General features: G+C 45.8%; 1 protein-coding gene across 2 annotated transcripts in view; it reads right to left on the bottom strand.

Moving 5' to 3' along the window:
- Cnnm1 (cyclin and CBS domain divalent metal cation transport mediator 1) overlaps positions 1-26,460 on the bottom strand; it is a 53,783-nt gene that overhangs the window by 6,202 nt on the left and 21,121 nt on the right. The window contains exons 2-8 of one of the 2 annotated variants that reach the window (XM_036169759.1): positions 23,068-23,211; positions 20,044-20,184; positions 19,630-19,799; positions 17,541-17,640; positions 17,053-17,100; positions 13,050-13,112; positions 5,200-5,363 (exon numbers count right to left, since the gene is read on the bottom strand). In XM_036169759.1, the coding sequence (XP_036025652.1) occupies positions 5,200-5,363; positions 13,050-13,112; positions 17,053-17,100; positions 17,541-17,640; positions 19,630-19,799; positions 20,044-20,184; positions 23,068-23,211 (830 nt within the window). The remainder of the gene's footprint in view (positions 1-5,199; positions 5,364-13,049; positions 13,113-17,052; positions 17,101-17,540; positions 17,641-19,629; positions 19,800-20,043; positions 20,185-23,067; positions 23,212-26,460) is intronic. The other variant, XM_036169768.1, reaches the window with a different exon arrangement.

The raw sequence follows: 26,460 nt of genomic DNA, 5'->3' as shown, positions 1-26,460 counted from the left end.
TGTGTGTGCGTGTGCATGTGCATGCATGCGTGCGTGCGTGCGTGTGTGTGTGTGTGTGTGTGTGTGTGTGTGTGTGTTGGGGGCAGTGGTTGGCCTGGAGACTGCATAAAGGGTAGAGTTGTGGGGAGGGTCTGCGTGTCAGTAGGTGGCCGTGGAAAAGGGAAGGTACCATTGACCTCTCTGTTCTTACAGCTTTGCTTTCACTCTGCTCTAAGGAGAAAAAAATAAACCTTAAAGTACCCCTGTGCTAATGCATCACTTGAAAAAACAAAAGCCTCTTGACATAAGGGCTATAGAGAAGGCTTAGCAATTCGGAGCACTTGTTTGTGCAGAGGACCTGGTCTGATTCCCATGCATATACAGACTTGTATGTTAACAAAGCACTCATACACAGAAAATAAAATGAATAGATCTAAACAAAATTAGAAAAGAGAATCTGTTGACATACACTCTGGTTTGAAAAATGGATGCAGGTTCAAAAATCCAGTTTCATTATTTCTCTCCCTTGGAGCAAGTTTTGTTATTAACGCTAGGGGATGAACCCGGGGCTTAGTACAGCCAGACAAATGGGGTACTGCTGCCTTACACTCCCAGCCCTGACGACTCTTCAATTTAGCATGTTACTGTTAAATAGAAATACTGTCTGGTAAAGAAATGAGAAACAGACCAACGAGAGCTACATTGTACCACCCTGTCTCCAAAAAATCAAACAAGAGAGAAACAGGTGAAAACATTTTATCACCGTGGCCTTGATGGTCAACAGTTCTCCCTGCTACCAGCCTGGACTGGGGCAGCCAGATCCTTTTCCAGGTCTCTGCACTGCGCTACATCTGCTGGCCTTCCATAGCCATTTGTGGGCGCCCTGCACATGACGCTGCCTTAATTCCGCTCAGGCTCCTTCCTAATTTTTAAAGCATCTCTTAAATTATTAAATTATTATCTTGATACTAACAAAAGGTAAGCTTCCCTTTTGGGCATCTTGATTTGGCAGCCAAGGTACCCAGAGTGAACCTTTAGGCTGTGGGTGTCTCTTGCCATTTTATGAACTTGTGATTTAGGGATGGTTTATTAACCTTCAGAACACGATCCTGAAATTTAGGGATTTTTACCACTAGATGGTGATGGGGAGCTTGGTTAAAGTCATACAACCCACACTTAGCTTAACAATGATGCCTACAGGACACACACACACACACACACACACACACACACACACACTCCAAACAAAAAGACAAAAAAAACCCACCCCAAACCAGCCAAAACAAAGAAAATCAACCAAACAAAACCCCCAAAAACAAAACAAAAAAATTCACAAGGATTGGTGGCTTTATATCTATGAATTATGGCTTTAAAACCTTTCCCAGAAAAACCATAAGATGTGCCTTTCTATCTCATTTTAAACTTGTCTTGAAATTGTATTTCTCTTGAACTTAATAATTTTGGAACTTAAGTTTATTGGACAAGGAAGGTCACTGAGGACCTTTCCTGCAGCCAGCCACTGGAGTTTGGGCCCATGAAAACACTTCTCCATGCAGCGGTCCCATCAGGTCCACAGGGACTGTATGGCTCAGATCACTTGCCCGGGGTATCTGAGGCCCCAGGTTCAGTCCTTAGAACAACACAATAAAATAAGGAAGCACAGAGAGAGTCTCCTGGCTAAAGAGAAAGTCAGAGCAGGGAGAGAGAGGTGGGGAAGTTGTCACAGCAAGTTCCTGAGCATCTTTTGAATCGGGAGGAGGGGATTTTTCGCTTACATTTTAAGAACCATCTTACATTACACAGCAAAGGAGAAAACCAAACCCTAACACATTTGTCTTGAATTTGAAAAGTGCCCCTCAGTAGAAGTTTTCAGAAGCCACAGGTGTAAAGAGAGTTTGAGTAACCCTTTAATTAGACACCCTTCTCAACTTTAAAACGTTCATGTGGAAAAAAAGGACTATGTTTGGTGTTTCCCCACAGCTTGGACCAGAACCCGATCCTGTCATGTGACAAAAAGAAGCATATGATTCTCAGTTCTCCTGAGAACTGGCCTTAGATTCAGGGTTCTTGCTATCTCAGGCTGGAAAGAGTTTTCCTTGTTATTTGGGGAAATTTCCCTTTTCTTAGGTCTGAGAGTGGGGATGAGTTTTAGGAAAACATTTACAAATTTCCTCTAGCCAAGGTCTTCTCAGTACAGTCCTCTGAGGAACTCCCAAATCCAGGCCCTATTGTCCTATCCAATCTAGTCAAGATTGGACCACTCCTCCAAACCCTCAGCTCCCACAGCTGCTTATTTAAACCTGATGGATAAAGAATCTCACTTTCCACTCCATAGTAGCAAACCAGACTGTACACTAATTTGTAGTGGGTAGCTGTACTAGCTATGACCTTGAAGCACCGCCCCTAGTGAGGCAGCAGGTAACTGTTACACCTGCCTGTGACCTTGAAGTACAGGCCCCTGGTGGGGGAGCGGGGAGAAGACCCTTAAGACCTGGGATGCATGTACACAGCACTCTCTTTACTCCCTCGTGGTTCTGGATGTTGGGACTGACCAGGCAGATCTTGAAAGATCAGCATGGGACAGAGCTTGACTTTCCTGGACCCTACAATAAATACCTGTGCTATAGTGAGTTACTCCCTAATAAATTCCCTTGCTCATTAAATAAACTCTGTGGATTTCTCACATTACTGATATTTTTAAACTTCAGCCATAAATAGTGCCATCTGACCCCCGGAATCTATACACTACATATTAAAACCTAATCCTTCAGGAGAAGGCATTCAGGAGGGGGGCTTTGGGATGGGATTAGTCTTAAGGGTGGTGGGCACTGTGCCTTCTATTCTGTGAGGTCTTGTCTCCTTCCTCTGCTCTCTAACATCTGAAGACTCAAAGGTTATGAGGAAGTGGGCCCTCAACACACACTGGATCTACTGGTCCCTGACCTTGACTTGCCAGCCTATAGCAGTATAAGCCGTACATAGTATGGTAATTTGTGATAGTAGCCTGAGCTGACTTCCTGAATTGAACAGGAAGATCCAAGGGGAAAGAAAGGACTCCTCCCCTCTTTTCCTCCATCTAAATGTTTTAAAATTGAGAATGGTGACCAATTAAACAACACCCTTTAAACCTGTGGCTTCAGAAAACTATTAATTCTACTTAACGGTTTTTTTTTCTTCCCATTGCTGGAGCAATGCTCTAAAAATAGAATCCAAAGTCCATAATGCTGCCCCACAGGGCTCAGGGGCTCTGCTTCCGATGCTCCCTTCCCATCTCACACCAGCGCCTGCCTCTGCTCTTTACAGGCCAGTGTTCAGATCCCTGACACCCCCAGCACTGTGGTCTCTATTCTGAGCATGCTCCCTCCCTCCCTCCCTCCCTCCCTAGCCCTCAGCCAGTGCCCTTTCCTGATAGCCACTTCAGAAGGGGATGACTCGTCTCTCTTCATGCCATGGCTCAGCACTTGAACTTACTGGGTTGTGACGTGCTAGCCTGCCTCCCTCACCTTGCTTCTGTAAGCTCTGGAGGCAGCTGACACAGTAGCTCCTCAACGCTAAGGCAGAGCAGACAAAGTGAGAAGGCTGATAACCCGTGCCCTGAAATTTTGAGCCCAACACTGCAAAGCAGCCGAGCCAGCACACTGGCCCCTCTTATCGCCCTCCTCCTGCCTCCACCTCGGAGGAAGGTCCCCAGGAGCACTGAGAGGTTTTCCAGGCTGGAAGCCACAGGGAGTGAAGTAAGCTTCTCTGCTCCAAGGCCTGTTAGATGTCCAGTCACAGCTGTGAGTAGATCTCAGCTAGGCTGTGGTGGCTCCTCCCTGGGCTAACTTTCCACAACTCTCCCTTCTGTCCAGTGATTCCAGGGCCTGGACTCCAGAAGCAGACAGAAGTGTCAACTCTGAAGTGTGATGCTATCATTTTTTAGCCAGATGACCTTGCGTTCAAGCCTCAAAGTCATTTGTACAACGGGGATGGCGGTAGCACACTTCAGAGGGTGGTAGTGAGGTGGGACAGGTGATTCCAGTAAAGGACTCAGGAAAGATCCTCGCAGAGTGCTGTCCACCCAGCAGTCCTTACCCTGTCTTAGTCAAGGGTTTCTATCGCCGTGAAGAGGCACCATGACCACGGCAGCTCTTATAAAGGAAAGGCAGACATGGTGCTAGGGAAGGAGCTGAGAGTTCTACATGCTGATCCTCGGGCAGCAGAAGTGAATGCCACATAGGCCTAGCTTGAGCATCTGAGACCTCAAAGCTGTCCCCACAGTGACACACTTCCTCCAACAAGGCCACACCTCTTAATAGTGCCACTCCCTATGAGCCAAGCATTCAAACACACGAGTCTATGGGGGGCCCTTCCTATTCAAACCACCATATGCCCCCTCTGGCACGTTCTCCTCTTCTGCTGGCCACGTTCAGTGGTTTCTTCTTTTCACGGCTACTTTTATGGGCTGACTGTCACTGAAGTATCTGCAGAGTCCTGTGGCACACCCTAGAAGTAATCAGTGTTGTGGGCAGAAGGAAATGACCTCCTTTCACCGTGTGATTTCCACAGTCGGCAGTTACCAAGTGTACTCACTGGATGCTTCGTTGAACTGGGATGAGTGGGCTCTAGCTAAGGTCTCAGGGACCAGTTTATAATGGTTTGCTGACCAGGGAAGAAAATCCAGCAGCGGAAGAGAAAGGTAGAAGACTGAAGGAACCCCTAGGCACTGCAGCCCTGCAGAAAGCTCGGAAGAGACCCCAGCCTTTCAGTGCCTGTGTCCCCGCGGCGCTTCAGAGTGGCTCCTCAGTGGCCCATTTTCATTTGTGGTTTAGAAACACTGTCATATAGTCAATATACTGTCAGAGAAGATGATCATGGTTTTTCTACATGCTTGGCTTATTATTCCTTGCTGACTGACCTTGAAAGAACGGACAGAATCACTCCGGTGCCAGTGGCAGGGGTCCAAAAGGCCGTCCTGTCTAGAAATGTATTTCAGGCAAGCTCATCTCCCTTTATTTCATGCCTTAGTGTCTCCACATGAAATAAAGGATCAGGAGTCTTGACTGGGACCAATGATTAACAACACGACAATAATGAGCGGTCACGATCAAGCTTACTAAAAGCAGGGCTTTGTACAGTCAGGGAGGAGCTGCCATCCAGCATGATCCTGGGACGGGGGACTGGAATCCGGATAAAGTCCTGACCCACTCCCCCAGCCAGATGCCCTCCTGAAGGCGTTACCTTCACAAACTGCACGTCACTGAGGATGTGCACCGAGTAGTCAGGTGTGTAGAGGTTGTTGCTGCTGCTATACAGCTGTGTGTTGCTCCCGCCAAAGTCACTGCGATCTCGGTTTGGAGACTCGGAGCGATTCAAGCCGCTGCATCGAGAAGGGGACCGGTTTACTGCAGATGGAGAGGGAGGGGAGCGAGAGAGGAGGCAAGGAATGGCAGGTGGGGAAAAAGGAGGAAGGGCAAGAGGAAGGAGGAAGAGAGAAAAAGGTGCTGTTTACTGAGGTCCCATGGCACTACCAGGCAGTGGTGGCATGGCAAGGTCAGGGGCCCATACTCCACCAGAGCCCAAGAAAGGAGTGGTCTGTTGGAGTTGCCTCCTGTGAGGCACCACCTGACCCAGGGAGGAAGCCAGAGTGCTTGTTTCTCCTAGATGGTGGGCAGAGTGAGCTGTCTTGGCTCCTGTCTTCAAGTTATGTGCATGAGGAACCCCAAATATACAAGAATAGTGCTATGTACGTGGTACACAGCAGAGCCCCCTCTATTGGGGCAAGGCACTGTATATAACGCAACAACAAATCCTTTTAGAAAGACCAAAATACGTCTTCAGAATCACCTGTCACTTTACCAGGGCCATATTTTAGTGTGGCTAAACTCAGGTCTGCCTACTAGTGGCAGGCCCTGGATCATGAATGTAAACACAGGTAAATACTTACAAGTTGTATAGCATGCTAATATACAGTTAAAATGTTTTATCTTTGCCTTTAATAATTGTTTATGTCAACTTGTAAGGCAGAGTTCAACTCCTTGAGTATTGTGGCAGAAACAGGGCTGCACGGGGTGAGCCAAGCCCTGGTCTTCGGGCTTCTGGATTAGTATCTTTCAGGGATGTTTGGTTGTAGAGCTCTAGGACTCTGCCTGTTGAAGTGTGTAGCAGGAACTAACTCCCTTTGACTCTGTGAATGCTTTGCCTCATCCAGAGATGCTGCACTGAGGAGAGCCACGGTGGTCCTTGAAAATGTGGGTCATGGAAAGGCTCCAACCTAGCACAAATGGATCCTGGAATAATCCACAGACTTTCTGCCAAAGACATAGTCCATAGCTTCTTTAAATTCAGTGAAGACCAGCCATTTGGTTTTAAATGGGAAGTGAGCTATCTTCCCTAGGACCAACAGGTATGAGGAAGCTGAAGGTGACCCTAAGCATTGTCTCAACCATGGAATAAGCCTAATGAGAGAATACAAAGCCCTTCTCATCCCTCTGTCTCCCAACTGATGCCACTCTGTACATCTTTCCCAGAGTCTAAGGAGGCCATTGGCTTCTCGGAACTCAGATCTACTTCAGAGAGCTCAAGTGAAGACTCAGAATCTTCAAAGTTTTTTCAGGGTGAAATTTAATGATTTAATTTTGTCCCCCGAGATGTTGCTGCTGTCAATCAGGATGTCTGATTAGCACCTACTGGAATGAGTCACAGAGCTGGATGACTGGTTTATTTGCCAAGCCATTGGCAAACCATGGAGCAGATATTAAAATAAACATAGGTCGGATCACCTTCTCTCTAGAACCACAAGAATCACTGTTTTCGTATGATTATAGAACTGAGGACCCCACTTTTATCTCGGTCCTCTCTGCAGATGCTGTTTCCTTGTATGCAGCTATTTACCCACAGAAACCTAAGAGTCTGCCTTGATTTCTTTACTCTCCAAGGAACACACCAAGACCTGCCGTTGGCCTCTAACCCAAAAGCCCTCTGCTCTCTGTCTCTCTCGAATCAAGGACAGTTACCATCTCCACAGCTTGGGTCACAATGGCCTCCTCACTTCTACCCTTAAACAGCAGCTTTCCATCTGTGGGGTGTGCATTCCAAGACTCCCGTAGATGCCTGAAACTCCAATAGTACAAACCCAATTTATATGCTGTTTCCCTACACACACATACATATGATAAAGTTTAAATTACAAATAAGAGATCACCTATCACTGTGTCTTCACTAATAAACAGAATTATAACAATATACACTATAATAAAAGTTGCTTATACATTATGAATTATTTCCTAAATTTTCAATTTAATATTTATGGATCTTGACTGGCATTGGTGACTGCAATTACAAAAAACTTAAAGTATGGATAAAATGAGACCACTGAGATCCATTTCCATAAATTCATTTCTGATTCTATCTGAATAAACCCAGACTCCTTGCTGATCCCCACTTTCCTGACTGATTTCCTCTTGGGCCCCCTTCTCCTTTCTTGGCCTCTGGCCTCCTTGGCATCCTCAATCACCTAAGTGTCTCTCCCTTGATCTCTTTGCCAGTCCCTTGGTTCCCAGCCCTGTCCACCAAGGTTTCTTCCTTCTCAATCCCTAGCTGTCACTAGAGAGGCTCACTTCTCTGAAGACTTCATCTGGGAGCCCCGAGAAGCTCCCCCATGTTCACCATTACTGCCCCCCTCTAGTCCCTCAAAAAGCACTCTTCACGAAAATTACACATTCATTAGCCCTGCCTAACTCTAAATTCAGGGAGAGTAGAGACCTTGCCTTTCCTGGTCATCATAAATATACACCCACAGAACCTGGCCTGGGGCAGGCACTCAACATAAATGTAGAGTGGAAAAATCTGTACCTAACAGCCCTTGCAAGGACTTTAATTTCGAATCTAAATTCTGTTTAGAGAGAGGTTTTAGAGCTCCAGAATGATCTTGGGTTCCCCAAGCCTTTCCTCTGTAAACTATAGTCATCTGGGGAACCCCTTCCTTTAAGAAGCTAGGGTTGGTAGCGGGATACCAGAAGTGCAGCTGGATGGAGTTAAATTCAAGAAGCCTGAGGCCTTGGCCAGCAGTGTAGGGGGAGAGGTTGAGGAGCTCCAGGATGCGCACACAAGACAGGTGGCCTTGGAGTCAGGGCCCATGGAAGCTGCTTATTTACAGGTGTTGGAGGACCAGATCCTCCAGAGCGACTAAGGACTGACGAGACAGTGGCAGAGGATACAGTGATGTACCAGCAACTGTGAATGATGAGACTGTGCTCTTGGTCCCTTGAGAACAAAGTGATGAGTTCCGGCTTGGCTAAATCTATTTGCAGCTATCCAGGGTGGCAGCTGGCAGCCTGGGGTCGTTGTGGGAGTACCAGGTAGTCTTGCAGGAAGGCAGCTTCTTTGGCATGTGATCAGGGTCTTGGCTTCCACTCAGTCTGGGCACAACTCAGGGGCAGAAGACGTGAGCTCTACCCGTGGCTCCAGTTACCCGGAGACAGCACCTCTATCTTCCATTTTTCCTGACCAGACTGGGGCTCCACGGCCACAGTTTCTGCCCCAAATCCTTATCTTCGGTTATGTTTCTCTATATATTTGGAAAGGGTAACAGGGAACAGAACCTTCTCACCTGCTGAACCTCTCTCATCTGCAGAAGCATTTGCAAAGCACTTCCGTTCCTTGTTGGGAGTAGAGGCAGCGGCTACATCCTACTTCCCCATAAAACTCTCACCACACGTGAGCATCTAGGATAAGGAGGTCACTCTGCTTTCACTCGGGGATTCACATGTCAAACACAGTTAGATACTTTGCAGTTGTGTCGTTTAATTTTTTATTTTTGGTTGTGAGCCTAACCTTTAATGGCTGAGCTATCCCTCCAGCCCTGTTTAATTTTTTTTAAAGTAAATACACCATTGGATATTTATTTATAAAATCCCAAAGATTTTCAACACCAAAAGATACAACTGTTTTGTAAAAGGATGTTTTTAGGGGGAAAAAAAAGAACCCTCATTTCGTGACAAAGAAAGGCCTAGAGCATGTGAATGTTGTGCAAGATGGATGTTTTAATGTCCCAGAGCCTGACATTCCTCAATAGGTAGGATGCTGATGACTCGGCATTTTGGTAATTGTGCACACACACTCTGAGGCTTCAGAGCAAGGGAAATGGAAATGGAAATGCTTTTAATAAAAAAAAAAAAAAAAACAACAGAAGAAATCAGTAACAGACGAGTGTCCCAGCAGCATGGCAAACTAGTTCAAGTTGTCTAATTCCCCTTGGCATTTCCTAAGAGCACGGAGGCACAGCTTGGGGGCATGAAGGGATGTGGAAAAGCCAAGTGCAGCGCAAGGAGGTCTGAAAGCAGCAGATCAAACAGCAGCACGCAACACTGCTGACCACAGGGACACCAGCAGGAGGTGGGCCGAGTGGCCAACGTGCCTTTGGCCTGCTTTTGGTATTATACCATACCATGGAGCTGGCTCTGGGGTGACTGGGTGGAAGGGAGCACCATTTTCTACTCAGCATCACTCACTGCTCTGGAAGAGTATGGCAGACCTCCGTCCTGCAGTGTGGTCATCCTGAAAGAGCTGTCTGTCTTGGCTAGCGGTTGAGAGTGACTGAGGTTGGGTGGAGAAGAAACTAGTAAAGCCGGGGGAGGTGGAGGAAGGCACGGAAGAGGATTTTCCACAGTAACTGATGCTTGCCAGAACCCCTGCATCCGGTACTACTTACTATCCCGGAGCCTTGGAGATTGCAACAGTTGTAGCACTGTTGCTTCATCTTCCTCTAAGGAGCCTTCCCAACCCTATTCAGGGATCAAAACTCAAAATTCACATGCAGGATGTTTGACTCCCCTTGGGAGCATGAAGATTTGGGGAGCAGAAGGGCTCTGTGCCTCCCTGTCCACATCTTTTGGATCATCAGAGGGTTGAGGGGGAACAGCTTCCTTTGGCCATGGTTACTACCACAGGCCATCTGTGTTCCCCAAATTGGATGGGGGTGGGGTTTAATTACATAGGCTTATAGGAGTACAAACTAAGATTATTAAAATTCATCATTCTTTGGTAGTTTAACATCAGACAACCAAATGCCAAGAGCCAGCCTTCCGTCAAGCCCCATGTGAACTCTGCAAGTCAGCCCCAGTTACGATCCCAGATGAACTTGCTCACGTTTCAAGGAGTTTTAATGGTTCCCAAATGTTTACTACACAAGAGCCAACCCCAAGGAATATTTCCACTTGCCACATTGTACAAAGCTGAAAGATTATTTTTAGGGACTCCTTGTATATTCTTGAGAAAATGCCGTCATCTTTGATCTCAAAGCACATTATGGACAGACAATTGAAGCCTCAGTTGTAATGTCTCTCCTTTCTCTGTGTTCTTGTGGATTTGGGAGGATTGCCATGGGAAAGTCAGTATTATCTGCACCAGGAGAAGAATGAAGGGATGAATTTGGTGGGAGGGAATGATAACTGCAGGGGGGCCAATGAGAAGTTTCATTTTTAAACAAAAGCACCTGCAAAGTTAGCTAATTGCACTGTACTCTGGAGGTGATCCATGGACCACTAAGCTCTCTTTACTCCAAACTCAAAGAAAGGCCGTACGGATAATGATTTGCAATCACATGCTCAATATTTTTGAAATATTTGGTACAAGGACTCTTGGACTCAGTCCAACATGAGCACCATTTTCATTAGCAAGGGGAATGCAAACTCACTGAAGCCCTCTAGGGGTGCCAAATACCTACACAGAGAGACCCAGTAACTGTCCCAGGCCAGAGAAAGCAGGATCTAGGGACCTGGATCGGCGTCCCTCTACCTACTCACTACACAGACAAGACTGACCACATGGTGTAATTTCTGTGACTCTGTTTCCTTATAATAATTCCTACCCATCTCCCAAAGTGGCTGTGAGGAGTAAGAGAAAATGATTTCTTTTTAGAAATTTCTTAATTTTTAAATTTTACTTTTATGTGTACAAGTGTTTTGCCTGCATGTATATATGTGCACAATATAGAATGCCTGGTACCCAAGGAGGTAAAAGAGAGCACTGGATCCCCCGTACCTAGGGTTACAGAGGGTTTTGAGCTGCCATGTGGGTACTGGGAACTCAGTCTGGTCCTCCACAAGAGCAGCAAGTGCTCTTAACTTTTGGCCTCTCTTTCCAGTACTCTGATTTCTTTTTAAACTTTTTAATTTCTAGGGTTTATCTTTTTCCCTGTGCAATACAGGTAAAGGTTTACATATATATATGTTTATATTCTGGAGCAGAAATCAAGACTGGGAGTAGAAGGAACCTAAGACTACTTGCCAAAACCCCCCTAGGATCGCCACAAAACTACCAGATTTCTTTGCTAAAATGGGACAGAAACAGGGTGACAGGGGTAATGTTGTAGTGTAGGGTCCTGAGAATGTCACCCAGTTATCATGGAGGCCAGTGGTTGTCCAGAGACAGAGACCAGCGACAAGAATGGAGGAAAGAGCAGAGGCAGAAGGACCTGGCTACTTGCTTTCTCTTGCTGCATCTATGACTGGTCCACCCTGCAGAGCTGAACCAAGCCTGGAAAAGGAGGGCCTTGTTCTCAACTCATTTACTGATGGTTTCCTGATGGACTAATTATCCATAGTCATGGAGAATGGGGAGAAGGTTGAAAGAACTCTCTGGGGTACACATCAGCCAGAGTAGAAATCTCTGCCTCTGGTGGGAGAAGAGCCACTCGGTGAGTCTGTTTATTCTCTGACACTGGGTTTCATGAAATTTTTCATAATAATATCTGTGAACTGCCACTATCCTATATGTTGGAAAATTACAACTAACTGGGTTGTCTGGCTAGTTGAGGGTTAATTAAAAAGAAAAATATATGCCTGCTTTGATTCTTCTGGTTTAAAATCTTGTAAAAATATGCACACACCACCCACTTTCTGCAACACATTCACAATGCACTCTTGGCATTTTCCAAGATTTGAAGGTCCATGATGTGGTCATTTCTAATTTTGCTGGCATGTGGGGTTAGACCACGTAGCTGGTGTGGATACCAGATTGGCATCTCACAACGACTGTTCTAGCCTGTAGCCATTGGGAAGGCATAAACTCTCACAAAGGAAGAAGAGCTTTATTTCTTAGTGGAAAATTACCATCCACAGAGAGAGAAAACTGGTGAAATTTGAGAAGGTGGTTAACTTGTCTTGAACAGATAAACATGGGAACCAGATGGTTTTGGATGGGAAAATGGGATTGGGGAGAGAAGTTAAAATAACTATGTTTGAAGTGATGAATATGGGGTCTGAGGTCTCAGAGCATGGTCTTTCCAAGGTAGAAGGTCAACTAACCCGACAAAACTGGGTTTTGGATCACGGAGGATATGGTGGCTGTGGGTAGGGAGACATAGATGAAGAAACCACAGCGAAGTGGACTTTTTAGCAGCAGGAAATTTTAACTAATAAATTCCTGCTTTGGTCCTCACTCCATGGTACTATCAACCTCTAAAGATAGAAACAACATAAAAGCAGCTATTTAATTATTCAGATTTACTGTATTCAACTCAGTGATTGGGCTACGGAGCACTCTATTAGGCTTTACTTGATTAAAAAGAAAACAACCAAATGTATTTTATTAACATGAGGAGTTAAATTTAACAAAAAGCTACGTGGGCAATTTTACATCCAGTAGCCTTTGTGTGAGCAGAACCGCAGGAAATGCAACATCATTCAGTAGGTTGCTAGGAAGAGGGTGATTGGTTGGTAGCTGACTCCATAGGTGAAAAAGAGTGGTAGGAATGTAGGTCAGTGTGTCATTTCACCCCACTTTTCTCTTTCTGTGCTTTTATCCCTCCATTCTGCAGAGTCAAGTTATGTAGAAGAACTCACACTACTCCTCACCTCAACCATTATTATATGCATATAACGGATAAATCCTGGCAGGAAAATTCCTAACTGATGCCGTTGAACCAGCCCACTATGCAAACGAGTGCTACTTGTGTGATGCACTAAGCCTTAGTCCTTGCAGTGCCTGTGGGCAGAGACCAGTTCGCATGCAGGACAGTGAGGGAGATCAAATGCCTCCTGCTAACCCAACTGGATCTACAGAGACCCGAGATACTCATGCATGTTTACCTGGGGAGCCCGCCAGAGAGTCCCCTCTGCTGAAGGCGAAGGTACGGGACACAGAGACAGGCACTAAAGAGTCGGGGGGCCAAGGATATGTGAGTAGCCAAGGAGAAGAGAAACACAAAAGAAGAGAGACAAAGAGCAAAATGGGTGAGGCAGTCTGTTCCTGGCTCTTCACAATATCACATTTCCTGGCAAAAAAATAAACCTTGCTTCAGAAAGCACAGGAATTTCGTGTTAATGAAGTCACTCTCCAGATGGACAAAATAAAATGAACTTCACCGAAGGTCTCCTGAAAGGATATGCAATAATCTCAGTGGGAATCACAGGTGCCAGTCAGTGCCCTTGGAGAGAGCACATAAGCAGCTTTCTCTCTGAGGTGTCCACCTCAAGTTAGCAAATCTGCTGGAGCCCAGCACTGTCCCATGTCCTCCGCTCTCCCAGTCGACTCATATAGCCTGCTCACATAGAAGAGCCTTTGGGTGGACATTCAGAGGTCAGGCAGCCAGGTGCAAGCTCCCGTGAGGGCATCTGCTAGGAGTGTGGATCCTGCCTAGGCTATCGGGTGATGCTCTAGTATGGCACAGTGCTGGTGAGGAGCTGTGCATGGTTAGAGGCTGCAGGTAAAGGCCGGGCAGGTTCCTAGTTCAAGCGTGAGTCAATTTTATGAATCAAATCTCAGTTACTTTCTAGAAATCACAGGTGTTCCAATGCACCTCTTTCTTTTCTCTCCCCCCCTCCGCTTTCCCTTTTCTCTAGAGTCAGAAATGGTGCTAGCCATCACTCAGATTAACAGGACTCCAGTTATTGTCTCACGTTAATCCTGATGCACTGCTCTACATAGGATGTCTGTCTGCCTGTCTTAGCTGACCGTCCTTAGTATCCCTTCCCAGGACTCAAGTGAAACTGATCTGTAGGCTGAAGGCACAGTGAAGTAGGCGGCTTCTGCAGCTTTCTCTTCTGTATCACAGATTTGATCTGAAATTACTTATCCACACAGGCGAAAGGAGGATTTTTTTTGTTTGTTGCTGTTTAGTTTTGAACCTATCTGCTAATCATTAGTTCTGCCATAGGGTGTTAGTGAGTGTTTGAACCGGCCTCTGTTCTGAGACACACTGGATGGAGTAAGAGTCCCCAGTCTCCAGTTCTTCCTAAATTAAATGTCGATTCTGCTAAGCAGATCTCAGGCTTGTTCTCCCTACTGCAAACCTCTGTATGCTCCTGGATTCCTGGCAAATCAAAATCAAGATAAAGAATAGAGTGTGAGCTGGGCACAGTGGCATGCCTTTAACTCCAGCATTCAGGAGACAAAGATACACAGATCTTTGTGAGTTTTGGTCTATATAGCAAGTTCTAGGGTAGTCAGGCTACATAATGAGATCCTGTCTCAAATAGGGGTGGTGGTGGATAGAGTGTGGATTGTGCTCCCCATGAACATCTGGGAGAATTCTTTGTAACATCAAGTTCAACCCTGAGGGCACAGGTCACAGGTGTCCCCACAAATGCATCCTCAACTTCAATGACTGAGTACACTGCAGCCTGCTAGGTCAAAGCCCTACAAGAGTTTACTGCTCTCTGGTTTAGACTCAAGCTCCACTGCCAACTACATGCTGACGTTCTTGGCTAGTAAAAAGTGGAGCTGGAGCCCTGTGGTGGTGCACGCCTTTAATCCCAGCACTAGGGAGGCAGAGGCAGGCAGATCTCTGTGAGTTCAAGGCCAGCCTGGGCTACAGAGTGAGTTCCAGGATATGCGCAGAGCTACACAGAGAAACTCTGTCTCGGAAAAAAAACAAAAGAAAAAAAAAAGTGGAGCTGGGTGCCTCTGAACCTTGACTTCAGCACCACTTAGAGAACAACCGTGGGGTCCAGGGGAGCTTTGCAGTTGGTCCACACTGCACTCAGGAGGAAGAATTTGATGGAGGATGGACAGCATCTCTTTCCCACTACTGGCCAATGATATTTATCTTTCTTGAACATGTATAAAGGTTCAGAAGCATGGGAAAGGAAAGAAAATTTAATGCTTCCTTTAAATTGAATACAAAGTATAATGACTCATGGATATGAAGAGGCCATAATAAAACCCATTACTTTATGCGTTAACTTAGAAAAAATGAATAAAATATGAAGAAAAAAGACAACTATTACAAGCCTACTCTTTTTTCACTGATAAAATTGAAGGCTTTTTGAGAGAACTAGAATCAGAGGAAGCCAGATAACATCTTCTTACTTGAAACTGTTTTTATATTTATCGATTTGTGTGTGTGTGTGTGTGTGTGTGTGTGTGTGTGTGTGTGTTTGGTGGGTGGGTGTGTCACAGTGTGTGGGTGAAAGCCCGTGATCTCCTTTTCCAATGAGGACTCCAGGGACCAGACTCAGCCATCAGACTCAGCAGCAAGTGTTCCTCCCTGCTGAGCCATCTTGTTGGTCCTCTTTAAAGAAAGTCACATGAAGTGGAGGGATGCATGGGGAGACTTCCGAAGCTCTCTCTTTCTTTTCTCACAGATCCTTTTAAGAGCTAGAACAGAGTCAGCATTTCTATGCAGCATCTTAGAGTGCTAGGAGCAGGCTCTAAGGTGATGCCTGGGCACCTCCTTGTGAGAATGAAGGGTTCCCTGGTCCTGGAAACTGTCTCTCACCTACTTGTTCAACTCTCTATACTGAGTACTGATGCCTCTTTTATCAACCCTGCTTGACAGTCATTGGCTGACATAAATACCACATCATTTCCTTCCTTCCTTTTCTTTTTCTTTCCTTAACTGATCTCCTTACTCAAGTTCTACATATCCCTGTGAGTAGAACAGATACTTAAGAGTTCATTTCAGCCATCTGGTGGGCTAGGAAGTAAAACGACATGGTAAATTATTCTATCATTTCCATATAGCCATTCTCAAACACGATCTAAAAATCTCTTCACTGTGCTGTGAGAACTAGTCATGACACAGGAGTGGCCCTATCTAGGTAAGTCATCAACTGGCTGGGTGACATAGAACATGCTATTTCTTTACTCTTTCTTATTAAAAATTTAATTAACACCCTATTTATTTATCTATTTTTGTGGTGCTGAAATTTGAACTCAGGGCATTGCCCATGCTAGACAACTACTTGACCACTGCTCTATATGGCCAGCTCCATTTTCTCATTCTTACGTGACATCTACTTTGCTCTGTTCTTGTGATAACAAGCTCCAAAGTCCTCTGATAAATTGCAATATAAGACACTATGTAAAATATTTTCTATGATGAAAGGAAATACCCCATTTGCTATGAAAAGTGGCCACCACAGTGCAAAATTTAACTAATGAATCTAAAGGCAATCTAGAGAAAATTCTTTCTGGATCACGTTTGCATCACAATGGAGGCCATGCCTTCTACACACAAACAAACTCTGCACAGCAAGAAGGTACGGCACAGAAGGGCAGATCAAGCCAGCCATCAGCCCCGTGCCAGCCCCCACCCCAGGCAGCATGCACGGCCAGCTGGCAGCCACCTCCTCACCAACAGAGAGGCTGTGAGCAAGGAAAGAGCAGCAGCTAAGTAGCAGATTGCACCAGCCTTGATTTACAACACTGCATGCCACAGTCACTTTTCCCTGAGGATGAACACCACAGACAAAATCACAGCACTCCAGGCACAGGCCAGGGGTGAATGATCACGGCAGAGAAAGGAAGGCCGACCCCCACCACAGCACCCGGATAACGGCCTGCACTCCCCAGCAGGTGGCAACTCATGGTGCCCCCGGCCACACCACACACCTACCCTCCTCTACTTACATTCGTCACTTGTGTGTGAACAGAGAAGCCACAACACGCATTTTAGACACACAAAACTTAAGCCTCCATGCTCTGTGGGTACCTGGTGGGAGGCAATGTTCCTGGCAGAGCATTATACAGAGGCTGCCAGCATTTTGTGTTAGCCCAGCCCATGTTCAAATAGCTTGGTTCAGATTCCCAAAGTGGGCTGAGGCAGAGCCATGAAGGGGGAGATGAGGAAGGGGTTTGAGAGATACATACGAAAGACAGAGGATCCAGCCAGACTTCCAACCTTCCGCACGTCATTATCTAAGGACAGAAGGATGCAGTGGGTTTCAGAAGTAATTCAGAAAACATAACTTCTTATGGAAATCTCCACTTCCACTCCACCCCAGCACCAATTAACCCTGCAGAAATCAGGCAATCAAACAGGAGGGTAAGGAAGAGAGGTAAAAAGTGCAAACAACTTATCTTTTCATACTGAAGAATACATTTTCCATCCCCTATGTGATTGCTTTTCCCCCCTCCCAACTCAATTTTCTTCCTCTTATTTTTAAAGCTAAACAAAATCTGAATGGAAAGTTATATTTATGCCCCTCTGGCCTGAAGGCAACCCGAGCCAAGGAAGTTAAACAGCTTACTTGGAGGGTCTTTAATAGGAATCAAAAGGAGAGTCATGACTTAGGCCTAGGATTTTCTTGCTGATCTCATTGCTTCCCCTGATAAACTCCGGCCTGGGGCTGGAATACCTGAGCAAGCTGTGGTCATGATGGCTGGAACTCCATAGTATGTGAAGGCTCCGTTCTCAAAGCGAAGGCCTTCCTTACCAACCTCCACTTCCACTTTACCCTGGGGAAAGAAGGGGTGTAAGGGGTGTACTGAGGTTGTGATGAGCACTTGCGGGTCTTGTATCCACTCAAACACAATGCACTTCTCTGTGTATGACAAGCAGATTCATGTTATCACAGGGCCGTGTTAATTCTGCCCCGATTTGCAGTACAGAAACAGAACCTCCCACTTGAGAAGTGCTTTGCAGTGAATTCACAGCTTCATCAATCCCGGAGTAGCACCTAGTCATGAATAACCAAGCTTTCCAGACACACAGGTCTACAGAGCCAGCTAAGCCAGAGCCCTGTGAACGGCTTCAATGACTAATCTCAGATGAGACCATTTCCAAGTCTGGATGAGGTGGAACCTGATCTTGTTGAGCTCATCGTCGGTGACAGTGATAATCAATACGAGATTGTACAGCAACATCTACACATCCGATACTGTTGTGTGTATCTTGTGGATGCTCACTGTCAGCCCCGAGCTCCTCTCCACCGAGTATGTAACATTTTCATGTCCAGTTGACAGATGCATTGATTCAAGGCTCAGAGAGGTCAACCGGCTTAGCCAAGGTTGGTTAGCAAATGGAAACAATGAAAATTTAAAGGTAAATCTTTCTAATTCTTGAGCCTACCTTCTTTCCACCACATTTTACCCCTCCAACTCTGTTTGAAAACTTTTTGTTAAGCATAAGAGGAAAGACTGCATGTGTCCTTGCATTATATAAACAATGTAACAGGATCCATCTCAATTTCTAACAGTGAAGAAAGTGACCCCATTTTTTTGGTGGGGGGAAGAACAATCATTTTATTGAAGTTATTTGAGATGATATATATGAGACAAATCACAGTGTCTTGGACAGTGTGAAGTGGACTGTAACCAACAGAGGCTATTTCTAACTTAGTGTGATCTTTACTGAGATTTTTGTTCTTAGTTTTTCAAGACAGGGTTTCTCTGTGTCGCTTTGTGCCTTTCCTGGAACTCACTCTATAGCCCAGGCTGGCCTCGAACTCACAGAGATCTGCCTGCCTCTGCCTCCTGAGTGCTGGGATTACAGGCGTGCGCCACCACCACCTGGCTTTACTGAGATCTTAAACCCATCACTCTGCTGGGAAGAGACACAGAGCCAGGGACAGAGTTCATGATGAAGGCCGGAACAGGGCACAGTTGTGCTCCCGGGGAACCGTGTCAGACAGTTACTTCTATTTAATTACTTATTAATTAATTAATTTTGAGATGGAATTTTGCCAAGTGGTTCTGCATACCCCAAACCCAGTATGTAGATCAGATTGTCCTAAAACTCACAGCTGTCCTCCTGCCTCTGCTTCTTGAGTGTGAGGATTACAGACATGTGAGACCATGCCCAGCTTTGATACCTACTTAAGACAGGCCTGTTCAGATATCCAGGGCAGGTAAGTATCTTTATGAAAGTCCTGGGGAGGTGATGATTTCTTTCACTCAGTCACTGCCTCCTTTCCTGGTCCTCTTTAGAGAGAGATGTTTCAGGGAACCACAAGGAATGAAGTGTGGCACAGTGAATGGATGTGTTCCATGTGCTCCAGGAGGCAGAGCAAGGACCAGCATGGATGCCAGAGATGCTGAGATTCAGCTCAACAGAAGAGAGGTTTTAGCAAGAATCATCTACATCCCAGGTGGCAGTGGGGGACATCTCAGGAGGCCATGGGGGATACCCAAGCAGATACCCAGAAATATTAGGATTCCACAGGACCCTTTCCATTCAAAGCAGAATGCCTTTACTGAACATACACACTTTTCACTGTCCCACAAACATGCTTGAGTGCTCAGGTGAAAGACTCTCCGAGAAACTACAGCTCCCAGGATACCGCTCTTACATGCCCATCTGTGGTTTTCCTGTGTGTAATGCAGGATGCCTATCCCACTAGCCTTGTTCTCTAGGCATCTTATACTGAGGGTTACCCACGGCCATTCCCCTTCACCCTGCAGATGCCATCCTCTTGCCCTTGGAAGCTCCCTGACCTTGCCACTCACCTGTAAAAGCAGTACAAAATAGTCCACAGGGCGGCTGCGCTGGTAGAGGTAATGTTCTGGGGCTTTCTTGTCCCTCTCATCAAACTTCAGCTCCTGGATCACGTTGGGGTGTTTCAGTAGCCGGAGCAGGATCTTCTCGGAAAGGTACGGAGATTTAAAGGGCTCCACTTCTAGAAGGCAGCAAGGGGTGGTGGTGATGATGGTAGATATCAGCACTTCTCTGCCTCCTCCATTCCAGCAGCAAAAGCTGGGGGGAGGCAGGTGCAGCGACGGGGTTTCATCTAGAACAAGCCCTCTAAACAGGTTGGGGTTTCTGAAAATTCCTTGGATTGCGGAGTTTTAGTCCCCTGTGTGCATCCTGGAGCCTTCCCTACCTATGCCTTCTAGGGAAGGAGTGGGAGGGTCAGGTCCTACCTGTGGCCATGAAGCGGTGTGTGGCGAGCAGCAGCTGCGGCGAGATCTTCACTCTGATCTCCGAGTCTGAAAGCTTGAACAGAGAGAAGTCATGGCGCCTCCTCTCCCGGTGCGGGACCCTCTGCTTTTTCCGATTGTCGGCTATAGGGTCACAGGAGAAAGATGACACTCAGAATCATTGTTTGTCTTTGGAGGTTTACACAGAATCTTTGGGACCCCACACATTCTGCAGTGCCAACTGTAGGAGGCATGACCAATTCTCTCCCAATAGGAGACGGTAGGCAGCAGATGGTTTGCTGTTGTTTGTGCTTAGGTAGTAGATGGAAAAAGCTGTCCAGGGTTTTCTAAGCCCAGAGTTCTAGCGCTGGTTTCCTTACCTGATAGCTGTGCAAACTCTCCATACAGCAACATTCTGGGTTGTGTTAATCCATACAAGAGAGCTATGATATTTAGTAGCTTTCCTACTGATGCAGCTATTGCAAGACCTCAATAGGCAACTATACCGGGCCACGTTTATACGAAGTCATGCAAACATGAGCTGCTGGTGTTCTTGGCATTAAAGGGTTTGGGCTTTCTCCCTCTGTCCTCTTCTATCCCTCAGAGCTGGGCTCACACAGTCTCTTTCCTGTGGGCTTAAGCCATGCTGTGAATGGTACCTAAGGTATGTTACTCTGCTACCCCTCATAAGTCTCCTGCTTCTCCCCAGACTCTCTGGAGAGAGAATAATGGGAGATGAAATGGAAAGGAGCAAGACTGCATATATACTTTCTAAAAGCGGGTTCTTCAGATGAGGGCTCAGGCAGCGCCTAGAGCCTCAGAGCATGTACGCTGGGAATGTGCCTATTCACTGAGAAACTTACTTTCTCCAATTTATTTTTAACTGGCTTTTTAGAAGGAAAAGCCTACATATGTATACACATATAGAGACACATGTTTATGCACATATAATCATGCATATGTATACACATATAGAGACACATGTTTATGCACATATAATCATGCATATGTATACACATATAGAGACACATGTTTATGCACATATAATCATGCATATGTATACACATATACATAGAATTTTTATAGGCAGAGGAAGTGTTAACTTTGATCACTTCTCTTTTGCTTTCCCTGAGTGTTAAAAAAAAACCCCTGATAGTGCTAACACCCCCTGCCCCCCCCCCCCACATCTGCACTGAGGGGTGGGGAAAGTGATGTGTCTCTCTTCTCAAACTTGGCCTGGAATACAACAGGGCTACATGGGGCTTGCAGTACAAGTGGACCAGGTCCACTAGGAACCAAGAGACACTGTCCTTACTGCAGGAAACCAGGTCCCCAGAATGCAGCTTCCTTGTCTCCTGCTCTCGCTTTCTTCCTTTGGAGCTGGCTTCGCTCCGGCCTTTGGATTGCCTCCTGTCTACACAGCTCTCGTGGGCCTGCCTTGGACTCTCAGCCTTTACAGGCACCTGCTCCTGCTTCAATACTTCTGCTCTGTTTGAGAAGGTGGGGAGATCCCAACCCAGGTGTCTGGACTATGTAAGAAGTCACAGTCACGTAAGAAGAAACAGTGCTCTGGACTCCTGCCTTTTTGTGGCTCTTAGAGAATCATGCTACTTTACAGAGATGGGAACTCCTGGACCTTTCCACTGGAAAGGGCCTCATCCAGAAAATGAGCACTGAGTAGAGATTTAGGCCCCATTTTCTGGGCTCTCACTAGCGAGCAGCCATCTGACTTATGACATATTTGCTTATGTGTCTGTTAGCATGTTATCAACCTTTCCTAGTAGAGATATTCCTACGATCTCTGCCTTTATTAGTTTGATTTTAACAGTGGGTATTTGAAGCATTAGGGTTCTTTAAATCCATACCCCAGGAAGAGTCTCCTCATTTACCCTGCCACTAGCTACTGATACTTTATGGTAAAGATCTTCATCATTTTATTTTCAGATACCCGGGAATTCTAGATAATGGTGAGCAGAGAGAAGGAAGGGAGCCTGGGATGTAGAGATCCTTTCTGAGCTCCGCCTGGTTTGAAAAAAACACTCACTACAGCTTACCAGGTCTCTGGAGTGGGGGTGGGGGGTGCTGTGACACTCAGCTTATTTTTGTTAAGGGCTGGCCCATGTTTTGTATTTGATCTTTTCTTGGCACAAAGGTTTCACTGCCATATGGTATGGAAGCTTTTTGCTGTGAGGAACCAGTTTCTGGAAGATTGCTTTGGCAAACTGAGGCTGCTCATCTCAAGTGAATTATCCCCAGGAAGGGCAGGGGATGGCTACCTTAGGAGATGAAACTCTGAGGAGAAAACATTTCCTGGCCAGAGACTCCCATGGACTTAGAGAACATTCCAATTCTATAGACAAAGCAAGCCCTTGTATTGCGGCAAGCAAAGCTCTGATAAGGTTCATGGGCCTGAAACTGTCAGTCTCTGCAAAGAAGAGTCCATATTGTTCCTGAGGGGGGCAGGGAGTGGAAGAGCCCAGAGACAGAAACAGGAATAGGAGCCACACAGGAACCTGACCCAAGGTCAGGAAGGAGAATGGGAAACTCGGGGAGCTGCTAAAAGGCACGAGGGAGCAGAACAGTATCCAACAAGGAGCATTTAAGATTTTGGCTTTGAGAGAGGGCAATGCCATGGCAGTCTTCCATGCTCACTGGTCGTTGGGTCTGTGTGGAGTTCCAAGGGGAGCTGGGCTCTGCCTCTAGGCACACAAAGAACCAACACAGGAACCCCTGGGCCTTCTCTTGGGCACACTGTATCCCCTAAGTCTTCTTTTCCCATGTGAAGGATAGGCCATCTTTCCCCAGGCTGACTGTGTTCACAAAAGTTCCCTTCTGATAACATTCTGCCAGCATGTTCTCAGTGACTCAGGATGCTCTGAACTGGGGTGTCTTGCCATGCTAGCACTGGGTAGAGGTAGATGGCACACACCAGTACACAGACTTGCCTTGACAGCCTTTCACACTGCCTACCAACTGATGCGCTGCTGGGAGTCTCCCGGAAAATAGCCAAGGGCACTCTACACTTACTGTAGAGGTCAGTTTCGTCCAGGATCTCTGACTTGATCATCTCTTCTATGATGTCCTCCAGTGTGACGATGCCCATCACCTCATAGAAAGGGTCCCCTTCGCCTTCATTGTTCACTCTCTGGACAATGGCCAGGTGAGATTTTCCTGGAGAACAAATGAAACCGTAATTAAGCATCAGGATCATTTTTAGAGATTTCTGTTTGTGAGAGAAACAATATAAAAGTTGCTGTCTGACCAATATCAAGACTGAATTTACTACATTGGGTTCCATACGTAGCAAATTGTTAGGTCTTATTAATAAAAACAAACCCAGGGCCAGGTATTGGGGTGAATAGTGGAAGATCAGAGAGACAGAACAAGCCACATCTTCACTTTGCCAGTTCCTCAGCTGATTTTGTTTCCTCAGACTGAAAGCCTCTGAGTCCTTACCCAAATGGATCTCAGTTGAACTGCTATTCAGAAGCCTAAAAGCTTAACCAGGCTTCTAGTTCCTGGTCCTCATGCCTTATATACCTTTCTGCTTCCCACCATCACTTTCTGGGATTAAAGGTGTGTGTCACCATGCCTGGCTGTTTCTAGTGTGCCTTTGAGTTCACAGAGATCCAGATGGATCTCTGCCTCAGGAATGCTAGGATTAAAGGTGTGTGCTACCACTGCCTAACCTCTATGTTTAATATTATGGCTGTTCTGTCTCTGACCCCAGATAAGTTTATTGAGGTGCACAATATATCAACCACAGGCTTGTGACTACTTGAACCAATAACACTTGGAGGTGTACTGAGGCTGGGTGATAAAAGGCAACATCTTCTGCTGTAGAAACCTTGTCAGAAGTCTGCTTACTATCATGAGGCCACCATGGTGTGAGAAGTCACCTTGAAAGTGGGCGCTACATTCACAGCTAATTTGGCCTTTCTGGTCTCCTCTAGTGGTGGCCTGGGTACTGTAAAGCAGAGAGAAGTCATTCCTCTTATACCTTTTTTAGGGCCTAGTACATAGAAGCCATTAGCACAATAAATGGGAGTTGTTTCCACCTGTTTTGAGGGTGTCTTGTTAGCAATAATGTAACTAGAATAACCAGTGCCCATGAAGTGGCCACGCAGCTGGTGAACATGTAAAAAGGTTTTGTAGCCGGGCAGTGGTAGTGCACGCCTTTAATCCCAGCATTCAGGAGGCAGAGGCAGGCGGATCTCTGTGAGTTCCAGGCCAGCCTGGGCCTGGAGTTCCAGAAAAGGCACAAAGCTACACAGAGAAACCGGCTCAAAAAAAAAAAAAAGTTTTGTAAACTGTAGTGCAGCACAAGCAGATGTATCATTTTGACTATCAACTTGGTTGGATTGAGAGATATCTAGGAGGTTATTGACGCACATTTCTGTGTATATCTATGAAGGCATTTCCAGAAGGATTAACAGAAGGAGGAAGATCCACTCTGAATGCCTGTGGCACCACCAACATGCCTCAGCCCCAATGGGATAGCAGGAAAAAAGGTGAAAGCCTGCATCCACACCATTGTCTCTCTGCTTCCTGGCCTCCACGATGTGAGCTGCTCTTTCTCCCAGCCACCATGCCTCCCTACAGGGACAGGATGAAACCGTGAACTAAATAAACCCTTCTTTGTTTCTACCAGGACCCTGTCACAGAGATGAGCAGTCTAACATTGCAGGTGTTTTGTTTTTATATTGTCTAACAATGTAACAGCTGCTAATATTTATTGAGCTCTTACTACATGCCAGATATTATGTGGAACACTTGACACATGCCAAATCATTTAATCCTCAAAGAGCCCCGAGGTGAATAGCAGCATCATACTCATTTTACGAAGAACTGAGATACAAGTTGGGTTAGTGATAGACCTCAAGTTGCACAGCCTAAAATCGGCAGAGCTGGACTGCAGCTGAGTAGCTGGCTTCAGTCCTAACCTGAGGCCTTCCCTTCCTGCTTCTCCTGATAGAACTGGACCTAGGGGTTCACATGTGCTAGGTGAGCACTCTATTGCTGAGCTCTATTCCCAAACCCCATTATTTTGAGGTTAGACACATATTCTTTTTTATTATTTATAATATCGGATACAATGAAAACATGGTGTTATTGAGTACTGAGGGTGTGCTAACAGGAAAATCCACTTGCACACGCCCAGTTCATAGGTAATCTCCCTACTCCACCTATTTCTCTGCCCCGCTTCTCCCTCCCCATAATTTCTATTTCCCTTTCCTGTGTCTTCGGTTCTCAGATGAACTGAAAACACAGCAATTATCATTTTGCAACTTTCCTGGCTTGTTTGTTAGGTGAGAACAATGGTGTCTTGTAGCTACTTTCTAAGCTTTGCAGGGGTTGACTTAATCTAGAAGTTTAGCTCATGTTAAAGAGATGCATGTAAGAATAGTGCATAATATTTTCCCTGGGCATCATCTTCACAGACAAGTCAGAGGCCTATTTTGAATGTAAACTTTTTTGTGGGGTGTGTGTGTGTGTGTGTGTGTGTGTGTGTGTGTGTGTATGTGTGTGTGGTGTGTGTAAGAGAGAGAGACAGAGATAGGGAGAGGGAGAGAGACAGTCTTTATTTACTTACTTATCCTCTATTGTTTCCATATCTTGGCTACTTAAACGATGCTGCAATGAACATGGGGGTCAGCTATCTTTTGGAGGTTCAAACTCCATATTTAAAAAAGTTTGTTTTAAGACAAAGCCTCACCAAGTTACCCAGGCTGGTCTTGAACTTGTGATGTTCCTGCCTCTGAGAAGCTGGGATTATGGGCCTTTGCCTAGCTGAAGTATTTTCTAATAGCTCTCCTTCATGTCATTCTGTCTCCTTTTATAATATAGACACATTTCCTGTTTCTAAAATGCAGACCCGAGTGGTTCTTCTTTTGTTAGCTACAGGACATTTATAAGGAGAAAATCTGAGGTAGTGACTTTGGTGAGTTAGCCTTGAAAAAGACCCCAAAGCAGCTTTTGCTTGTTTATTCTTAAAAGCATCATTCAAGAATAAAAAGAGGCAGCCAGTTTTCCAGAAGAATAATTAGCTATTATTTAATTTGCCTGTTGCTGTGATAAAATACCAGAAAAAAAAAAAACTTAAGGGAAAAGGGATTATTTCCCCTCATTATCAAGATGGGGAGGTAACAGCAGTGGGACCTTGAGGACCACAGCATCCTTGGTCAGGAAGCAAAGAAAGATGCCTGCTGCATCCAGCTCACTTTCCCCCCCCCTATATAGGTCAGGATCCCAGCCCAGGGAATGGTGCCACCCATAGGTGAGTCTCCCTACTCCCATCAACCCAGTCAAGATAAACCTTCACAGGTAACTCTAGAGGCCCATCTCCCAGGTAATTCCAAAATTCATCAATTGGCAATTGGGATTAACCATCACCATTATTTTTTTTTTTTCGAGACAGGG

The sequence above is a fragment of the Onychomys torridus genome, chromosome 1, assembly GCF_903995425.1.
Source record: "Onychomys torridus chromosome 1, mOncTor1.1, whole genome shotgun sequence".
Classification (NCBI taxonomy): domain Eukaryota; kingdom Metazoa; phylum Chordata; class Mammalia; order Rodentia; family Cricetidae; genus Onychomys; species Onychomys torridus.
The sequence above is the reverse complement of the archived record's forward strand: the minus strand, read 5'-3'. Positions and strand labels throughout refer to the sequence as shown.